The following is a 10,454-nucleotide window of genomic DNA, read 5'->3' on the forward strand; positions in this document are numbered from 1 at the left end:
TATTTTTACTATATTCTACACTGAATCCCAAGATCCTTTTCAAGGAACATTAAAATAGTCCAAATGGGGTCTTTAACTTTATTTATTGACCTTTGTATAGAAAAATCTGACCCGAGCATAAAGAAATAAAAGTGGAATTTTAGTAAACTGTGCTGCATGTGTGTAATTTTTTTTTAAAAATCTAGGATTAAGGGCTGATGATAAAAAAAAAATTATTTTTGGAGAAGACTTAATATCATGTCACAAGTTTTCTTAATTCTTAAAATGTTTTCTCCTAAGAACTGGAAAATGAAATAGACTTGTAAAATATTACTAATATTTCAATAAAAAAAAACAAATTTATTCTCATCTGTAAACCTTTTTTGACTGTGTTTTATCTATTTTTATAATTTTATTGAAATATTACTAATATTTTCTAAGTCTTTTTCATTTTCCAATTATTAGGAGAAAAAATTGTAAGAATTATCCACTTTTCTAAACTTGTAACATGATATTAAGTCTCCTCCAAAGATAAAATTTGTTTGTATCATCTGTCCTTAACCAAATTTTTGAATCAAAAACTGTTATACCAGGTTGTAATCTTATCCTATGATGTTCTACTGATCTATACCCAACAAAATATGATTGAATTTATAGTTACAAAATGTATTTCTTGCTCTCTCCAATTTCCATTATTCCCGATATCGATATATTCGAAAAATTCACTGATTTTTCAAGGGTATAAATAGTTTGTCCACTGTTTTCATTAATTTTTAAGTCATTCTAAGCGTTTTCTTTCGAATTGTTTTGAAATCAATATCTGTATTTGGTTTTATTCCTGTATTCTAAAAGTCCATCATGGATTTAACAAGCAAACATAAAAACAGGTATACTATAACCAGAAAGTTCCCTTCTTTCAAAGGTGCAGAATTGGTTTCATCAATTGTGTCGGAACAGGTCAAGTTTGCAGCTGATAGACTGACCAATGAAGCTCCGTTTAAGTTCTCAGGAGTGAAGCAGCGTGGATCTCCAGAAACGGAGACACGTCCAGATTTAAGGAAATCGACCAGGCCTATCAACTCACAATCGCAGTGAAAAGGATTATCCTGTATTCTCCTGGATAAAATAGAAAAAAAATAATGCATTTGAATTCCTGAATACTATTCAGGCTTTTTAAAAAATGGCGAACAATACTTTACATATATACTCCCAGAAAAAAACTGTATATATATATATATATATATATATATATATATATATATATATATATATATATATATATATATATATATATATATATATATATATATATATATGGAAAACAATCTTTTTTTTATCATTAAATACCCCTAACCTATTTAAAGTACACTATGGACTTTTAAACCCCAATTGTTTAATTATTTCCCTTGATTAATAATGTTTATGAAAGTAGTGTTTTGCATGATTTTTTTGTTAATCGGGGATTCTTCATTGAAGTTTTGTATTTAGAGAAACAATAAACCCTACTATTAAATCCATATTTTTTGCTTTGATTGCAATGTTGATGCTGAGGAACACAGATGACAGATTTAGAACTGGCTGTTCGCGGGTTACCAAACCCAGAAAGGACCGTCAGATCCTCCCTCAACACCTAGGCAATCGACTCAGAACTGCTGTACAAACTGCTAAATCAGCATAAAATGCACAAATTGTTCGTAAAAGACTAAGTGAGAGAAGCTGGTATTTGTGCATGACGTCCCTACATTAAAAATCAACTAGCGCTGAGATCGAGGTGGCAAAGGACATATGGATTGGTAAAGAAGTATGTTTCTAGAATTTGGAGGCAACGTCAATGACATCAACTTGTTGTCAATTTGGAACATAGGACATATTTAATTTTTATCACAACACACTCTAAAATCACTTTTGAAAATTAATGTTTAAACTGATTATCATGTTTAATCTGAATATGAACTTCTTTTTTGTTGAGTATAGAAAGGATATCTAGATTGTGTGATTTGATATTTGCTTCGCATAGTTAAAATGGAATATATACGAGAGTCTTGCCGAGCAAATATACATGTACACTATTTCAACACGTTTGATAAAGCAAATATTAAATGACACAATTAATCACACAATTTATACTACTTGTAGTTCCATGGTGAGTTATAAGGTATTCAGTCTATTGTAAAAAAGCATTGTTGAAAATGGCTATAAGACTTCTCTGCTTGCCACAAAAAACTGTAAAGAGTTTCTTATAAAACGGGGGAAGATTGAAATGGATTCTTCTTGGCACTACACTGACGTAAACGAATCTGTTTTCTTGCTTATAACATTTTTTTGTTAACTTTCATTATTTTTTAGAACAAGAGTTTTGTTCATCATCAGTATTTATTGACAAGAATTTTCACAAATCATATTGTTGATAAATTAAAATCTTGAAGCAAGGGATTGTGTAAAAACCGAGAGAGCTTTTGATTAACCACCTACCGTGGATAAATCAAAGGCTTTTCTCATTGGTAGTATCAGTCACACGTTTGAGCTTAATAATATATAAATGAGGGTTTTCAAGGAATATTCGAGTAACTCAACTATAGTTCGATTAAAACGACTATTATAACATTCATAGTTCTTATGAGGGGTTTTTCTAAAAGAATTTTTTAAATTAAATATGTGGGTTATATAATTTTCGTTCAATCCTCAACACTCCCTATATCCTCTTAAATATTTTTATAACCAGGTTGTTCTAATTCATGTTACTTTATTCTATTCTTAGATACTTACAGATCTCGTAGATTTGTCAACCCGCTTATTGTGATGTTTTTTATGGAGGATATCCTGTTGTTATCAAGACGTCTAAAAGAAAGTTTGAACGATTGAATATTTAGTTCCGTACGTATACATTTAATGTCAGGATTTAAGAAATAAGTGTCGTTTCAGTTATAATTACATTATATAATAGTTATTATTTTCTTTTCCGTTCTTCACAACTGTGAATTTATTACAATTGATATTGCAAAAAAAAAAATGAATGAGAAACTTACAGTATCTTCAATTTTGTCAAATCACTGAATGCATTGTCCTCTATTTTGGTTATACTGTTATCGAATAGAAACCTGAAAGAAATTTTAAGATTGAAAGTCAACTACAAGTATTTGTCACCCTGAAAATTCATTACAACTTTACCTCAATCTTAAAAATAAATATGATCATGAAAAGCAGTGAGCCAGTGACTATAACCGGTCCACAGGGAAAGCTATCTCCTCCATGGCATCTGATCTCATCTCTGATGTTATATATTGGTCCATGTTTACTTTGATCCTGAAGTGTTTTGTTTTATTGGACTTTTGAGCCCGAGTATTCTATATTATCTCCTTATATTTTATTGTATTGTATTTACACTTCATATATTTCAAATAAATCAAGTGAGTTACATATATCAGACTCTTCGTTATTCACATTGTAACTCGAATTCAAAACACACAATGTAATACATGCACTATGGTGGATATGTATGGTTACGTATTCTTAGAAAAAAACTTACAAGGTCTCTAAGTTCATTAAACCATTAAATAGGTTGTCCTTTATCGTATTTATTCTGTTTCGATGCAGATAACTGGAAGAAAATTATCGGAAAAAATAAAAATGAAGAACATTCTTTTTAAGTTTAATAAATAAGGTAGTTTACACTTTAAATACCACAAATCGCCAACAAAGAAAGAAGGCATAAAATATAACAGTATGAAAGACTGATATTCCAAAAATATATTTTGAATAATGAGCTTAAAGTGTCACTAATCTTGTCAAATCATTCTATAGATGAATGCATGGAATGTTTATGGTTGGGGAATTGATATCCCCCAACTCCCCCACCCCCCAACCTTCCAAAATAATTAATTTAGAGTCTATCTAATTTTGTCAAATAATTGAATGAATCACAACACGGGATATAATAGTATGGAGGACTTATATTCTTATTCTTATATTTTGAAATAACACACTTACATTTCCCGTATTTTTTTCAAACCTCTGAATGCATGGTCTTCTATTGTGGATATAAAGTTGGATGTTAAAGACCTGAAATATATAAGATATTATGAAGAATGAATGTCAAATACAAGTATTTGTAATTTTACCTCGTTCTTAAAAGAGATTTTAATAATGAAAAAAAAAAACATAAATAACAAATACTTTTACTACACTCACAATGCAATGGCAGATAGATTACGTAGAACACATTTGTCAATTTTAATTACGCATCCCATGGCACCTGATCCCACCTCTGATGTTTCGGGGGTCCGTGGCTGCTCTGCTCTTAATTTGTATTGTTTTATGGCCTTTGAGATTGAATACTGTTCGTTATCTCCATATCCTTCCTTATTGAGTAATTGCACTGAACAAAGGTTTATATTGGTATGAATAGCTCATCTAAAATCTGTAACTAATATTCTGTTTAATAATGAAATATTTTATCTGCCTTTCATAGATCATGAAATTTGTCATTTTTATAATCAATATGATGTCATGTCGACAAATGATATTGCTATCAAAGAATTGTTATGACCTGCTATGTGGGATTTAACTAGCATTTTTTAATGCAATGATCGGTTTTAATTGTGTTAATTATGCTAATGCAGCGTTAAGTTGTAAATTCTTTCATTTTTGGCTTAATGAAAAATAACTATTTATGTGTGATGTCATTATAAACATTTCGCGTATAAATTAGGCCCCGTCACCGTTTTGTAGTCTTTACAATGATACAGAACTCTTAGAGGAAGGATATGGAGATAACGAACAGTATTCAGTATCAAAGTAAAAAAAAAATACAAAATAGGAACAGAGTAAACACGGACCTCCGAAACATTAGAGGTAGAATCAGGTGCCATGGAGGAGTGAGTACCATGGAGGAGTGAGCACCCTCTGCTTACCGGTCTAACTCGACGTTTGCTCCTTGTCAGGTCCGGGAAATAATGAACAAATCCCTTGTCAATTAAATGTATAAAGAATAGACTAACAATTAGTATGAAAAGCCGCAGTCAGCATCTGGCTCAATGATAAATTGTATTTGATGACAAGGTCATTGTATCGACCGTAAAGCTTACGAAATAATGACTTTAAACGAGTTTGTTGGTATTCTTGTTTCATGAACTTCCTTGTAAATAATATATCTCGTTTTAGAAATTGTTCGTACGTAGAGCATGTTCTTGCGTATCGATTCATCTGATATATAAAGACTCCGTCTGCAGGTGATGAAGGAATATTGCTGCATAAGTAAGGGAAATTGACGATAGAAAAGTTAAAGTCATCACGTTTATTATACCCTAATTCTGGATTTTTTTAATGTAGATAAATATTTAGCAAAATTTCGCGTGCAATGCATTCTCAAAAATATTTTTCTTAAAAATTATTGAACATGTGAAGAATTTTTTTTCAAAGTTGTCTATTTTTTAACTCGGTGAATAGGCGTCGGTAAGCACTGGTCAATTTTAAAAAAGAAACCTCGCGGGTATGTTAAGGCAGCACATGGATCAGAATTCAGAGAATTAACACTTTTTTATAATTATGTAACACTAATAAATCGGAAAAGTCAAGGATAAAACTTTTGAAATTGACTTCAATGAGACTTATACTACGGGAGAAAACGTCTATAATTAGAAAAAGCCTTAATGAAAAAGTAAAGTCATTAGTTTCATTTTGTAATAATTTATTAAAAACATCTCTGTACCATGGAAAGTGCTGCTAGAATTGTACTGTCCTATTATAGAAATAATTATTCAACAATTTCGGACGAAACCTTCCTAAAAATTTTACATTTTGTTCATAACATTGATAAAAAAGCATCAATCCCCGTAAACTAATCGATTCTATCAGCACTTCCCCAAAACAAAGGATTAAGAACTTTAGATAGAAACAAAAATTAAGTCAAAAGTGTTGAACTTTTGCATTTTTGTTCTCGGCAAGTAAACACCCTCCCTGCTATAATTTTACGAAGAAATTGCAAAATTATATTACCAAACCTTATTCATACGCTTTATTCCAACAAGAATCACACATGATATTCATTCTAAATGCTTTTCAACTCCGATTTCTTGTGTTTGTTTACATCAATTCTCGTTACGTTTCATTTTCACTCTGCTACTGCATGATCAACAGTTATGACGTCACGGGTTTGGTATGTAACCCCTGTGATAACTACAGAGGCCCAGGAACGACAAAATTTCGTTAATATTATGCCTTTGCATTTTTCGATTCATTTTTACGACCTCAAATCAATCTTAGATATCGATTTTAAGAAATTGTTATCTCTTAACCTCACGTCATATAGCTTACTATGACGTCATATCATATAGGCAAGTAGAATATTTGGTTGTAACCTTAACCTACCTGCGCTGTTTATACTATCATCATTATTAACTATTTTTACGTCACCTGTAATGACGTGTCCAGTAGTACTATACATAGTTATAGGGCGAAGAAGAACATGAACACGAAGGAAAATTATGTTTCAGATACACGGTATTCAGGCCATGTAAAGTTTTCTTGTCATTGAAAAGTTTGGAAGCAATGACAGAAGTATATTTGTAGGAAATACAAGGTGTAGTCTGTAGCTTGACATATGGTGGAATACATGACTGGACCCTTTGTGATTAAGAATATTACTTATATTAACAGCGTCAATTCCTTTATTGGCATATTGAAGTTTATTAAAAACACTTACTGTTTAGCTGCATTCATATCTGTAAAACATGTGGGTTTAAAAACCTATTTTCTGGTGTCAAGGAATCAAAAATTGGACTTTACTTGGCAGTTTCAAATGGACAGAATAAAGTTTGGTGCGAATATGATGTAGACCTAACTGTTGATTTAAATAAGGTAGTAATGAATCAACATCGCGTTTTGCGGGTTTTTTGTACGATTGATGCCCATGACTACTTGACTACTCTAACGTGTGTGTGTATGGTTAAAAATCCCATCAAATTTACATTATTACACTGTGGAATGCATGGAAAAATTTCCAACACTATCGACATTGTCATTATATCCATAGGGAAAGGCTGCCCTAGTTTTCAAATAAAAATTCTTCTCGTGGTCTACGGTAAGGTGTACTTTGCAGCGACGGACTATTTGTGTGGTGATAAATCTTTTCGAAAATTCTAACTTTCATTGACAAAACTGAATGATCAAGTACATTAAAATATTTGGATAAAAGCTGCTGACCACCATGATTTATTTGAAATCGATGACCTGATATTCGTTTGTTAAGTGATACCCTGGTTTCACCATAAAAACAAGTCCACTTAGATTACATTCAATTCCATATACAAAATTGGAAGATTTGCAGTTCAGATTTTCCCACGTTTTGGTATCAGAGCTCTGTCCAGTAAGATTACTGGTAAAAGACCTTTTGTTTCCACACAGATTACATTCTATTCTATAGACAACATCAGAAATAAAACTTACAGTGTCTCCAAGATCGTCAAACCAGCAAGTTGGTTGTTCGTGATTGTAGTAATGTTGTTATTGTTTAGATATCTGAAAGAAAAAAAATGAAAAATGAATGTCAGTTGCAACCTATTTTTCAAGCAAGTAATTATACAAATTATCCTTGAAAATGTAATTTTGTAATAAAGAATGTATAAATGAGTTTCAATTAATACGGGTATAATTTCTTCTAGCTTCGCAATCCCAATACATGAAAGTTAATTGGTACATGTAAAATCATGATGGGGCAGTTGACGCTTTATTAACTGTGAAGCGTCTGTGATTAATGAATTAATGAAGAATGGACGTGAAAAAATCCCTTTGAAGTTAAATAAATGGGAAAGTGTTTTCTCTTTAATTACTAAAAGCATAAAAAAGAATGAAGACATGGGGTATTATAGAAAGCACAGCGAGCGTTGTGGAGCGAAGCGAGCTTAATAGACTAACGTGTAAGAACAGAGGAAATTCGGAATGAAATATGTACATACGTCAGTCAAATTTTTCTGTGAAACATTCCCAGAATTCCTTTACTATTCCATGTCCGTTGTGCGAATAAATAAATAAATAATAATAACTTAAAAGGCTTTCCGTTTGTTGAAATCTTTGAAAGAAACAAAAAATAATTCTGCAATATTTTTCGACCAAAATTGCACTAGGTCTATAGTTTCATCCAGACGCTCGGCCGTCTCCGTAAGCTCCTACGCAATTTGACATTTAAACCGTCACAGCTCTAGAAATGTCTCTTGATCACAATAAACATTTGGCTGATTAATTTTTAAAAGCTTTTTTTTTTATGGATTTTACAATTTCTGTAGATACTCTTACATATAACTTTCATAAAAGTTTTATTCAAAGAAAAAATATTTTTAATAATGTCAAACCATCTAATTTGTTCTGTTGTAAATGAAGTAATTTAATTTTTACAGCAGAAAGAAAAAAAATTGAAGAGTGAATGTCAAGATAAAGTTTTTTTTTTCTTCAAGTAAAATAAATTTTGCTTGAAAGTTTATTTCTGTACGAAAAAAAAATCAGATAAGTTTCAATTGTTACGGGTATATATTCTTTTAGCTTAGCTTTGCAAATACATGGAATTTAATCGGTATAAACATAGTGGGGCACTTTACCCTTTATAAGAAATGTGAAGCGTTTAAGATGAATGAATTAAATGAGAAAATAGAAAAAATGAAAAACTCCCCTTTCAATCTCAAAGTCCATAAAAAAGTTTGCTCTTTAAGAGCAAAAAGCATATAACACGGACCTCCGAAACATCAGAGGGTGGATCAGGTGCCATGGAAGCGTCATCAATGAAAGAATTAAAGAGATATTACTTATAGTTTGGCTATTTATATACTTATGATATTTTAAATAACGAATTTTAATGTCTCTCTTATTTTGTCAATCATTGAATGAATCCATCAACGGGATATTATATTTTGGAGTATTGGTATCCTTTAAAAAAATTAATAACAAACTTACAGTTTCGTCAAATTTGTAAAACCACTGAATGCATTATCTTCGATAGTGGTTATTCTGTTTCTGCCCAATTTCCTGAAAGATATTGTAAAGAGTGAATGTCAAGTCTAAGCATTTGTTTATAACTCTCACCAGTCTCACGATTCAGGTATATCAAATATTAACAGGTATAGCCTCAATTTCTTTATTCGGTCATTTAAACTACGCATCATACATTAAACTAATTATTTCTTTTAATCCTTAGATTGTTCAATGTATATTCTCTTAACATTTTTTCAAATAAATCAAATGAGTTACATGTAATATACTGAATCTTATTTAGGTTCGGGGAAACATTAATGAAAAAAATCTGGAAATGCAGTTATCGTTCTTGTCATTGTTAAAATAAATACAGGATATTATACTATGATGAATAGTTACTCAAAAAACATATTGATTAAAACATTAAAAAAAACCCTTACAAGTCCTCCAGGTTCGTCAAGCCAGAAAAGGTGGTTTTCTCTATCGTAGTCAACTCGTTCGAAACAAGGTATCTAAAACATTGAAGAGTAAATGTCAATAGCAAGATTTTTGATCCATGCAAAATAAATGTTTATTTATTCTTTAAGAAAAATACAGATTAACCCATAGGAAAGTTTATTATCCTCACAATGCAAATATATTAAATTAAGGACAGATGATACAAAAAAATAAAAAAAGATGTCCGGATTGGTATATATATTTTATAACCTAATTTCATTGCAAATGATGCAAATAATAAATTACTTCAATATAAAGGAATTATGAACCAAATGACGTTCATGTGTACCATACTTTCCTTGAGGTTCAAAACCATACAAATATTCTATACAAATGTTAAAAAAAAATTCATTTTTCGCAACTTTACTTTCAAAATGCAGAATAATGTATTAACGCGGTTTACTGGGATAATTAACGCAATATATTTGCGTCAATATAATGAACATTGTTTAAAAAAGATACCAAAATCAATATTTTAAATTACGGACATACAGCAGTCTCTCTTATCTTGTAAATCATTGAATAAATCCATAAATATTAATATTTTGGAGTATTAGTATTCTTTAAATGATTAATAATATCACACTTACAATTTCTATTACTAATTCTGAATAACAAACTTACAGAGTCTTTAATTTTGTCAAAGCACTGAATGCATTGTCTTCGATTGTGTTTATTCTGTTGTCTTCAAGGCGCCTGGAATATATTTAGAAGTGTGAATGTCAAGTCTAAGCATTTGTTTTAACTCTAACCAGTCTCAATAAATTAAGGTATATACAAATATTAATAGGTATAACCTCAATTTATTTATTCAGACATCTTAACTACGTATCATACATTAAACTAATTCTTCCTTTGAATCCTTAGATTGTTCAATGTATATACTCTTCACATTTTTCAAATAAACCAAAATGAGTTACATGTATTATACTTTCTTAATTCAGGTCAAACATTAATGTAAAAAAAAAAACTGCAAATATATTTTTCTTGCATTGTTGAATCAAAATGTTTTGATATTA

The 10,454-nt window shown here is 30.5% G+C and overlaps 1 protein-coding gene across 1 annotated transcript; it reads right to left on the minus strand.

Annotated features, from left to right (window-relative positions):
* Positions 1-238: 238 nt before the first annotated feature.
* Positions 239-10,125, minus strand: LOC134238501 (protein slit-like). Its single transcript, XM_062720624.1, has 9 exons — positions 10,060-10,125; positions 9,378-9,449; positions 8,920-8,991; positions 7,423-7,494; positions 3,967-4,038; positions 3,506-3,577; positions 3,006-3,077; positions 2,746-2,817; positions 239-1,095 (listed from the first exon to the last, which is right to left on the minus strand). The coding sequence occupies exons 6-9, from the start codon at positions 3,520-3,522 to the stop codon at positions 825-827; spliced, it is 432 nt and encodes a 143-aa protein (XP_062576608.1). The 5' UTR covers positions 3,523-3,577; positions 3,967-4,038; positions 7,423-7,494; positions 8,920-8,991; positions 9,378-9,449; positions 10,060-10,125; the 3' UTR covers positions 239-824.
* Between the last annotated feature and the right edge of the window lie 329 nt (positions 10,126-10,454).

The sequence above is a fragment of the Saccostrea cucullata genome, unplaced genomic scaffold (genome assembly GCF_032062105.1).
Source record: "Saccostrea cucullata isolate Sc308-1 unplaced genomic scaffold, CSIRO_AGI_Scuc_v1 ctg3593, whole genome shotgun sequence".
Taxonomy (NCBI): Eukaryota; Metazoa; Mollusca; class Bivalvia; order Ostreida; family Ostreidae; genus Saccostrea; species Saccostrea cuccullata.

Excerpts from the sequence above, each read along its gene's own strand:
- LOC134238501 (XM_062720624.1), bottom strand. Across the intron at positions 2,818-3,005 it reads TTGACAAAATTGAAGATACT|ACGTCTTGATAACAACAGGA; the intron begins GTAAGTTTCTCA and ends ACTTTCTTTTAG. Across the intron at positions 1,096-2,745 it reads TTGACAAATCTACGAGATCT|GAGAATACAGGATAATCCTT; the intron begins GTAAGTATCTAA and ends TATTTTATCCAG.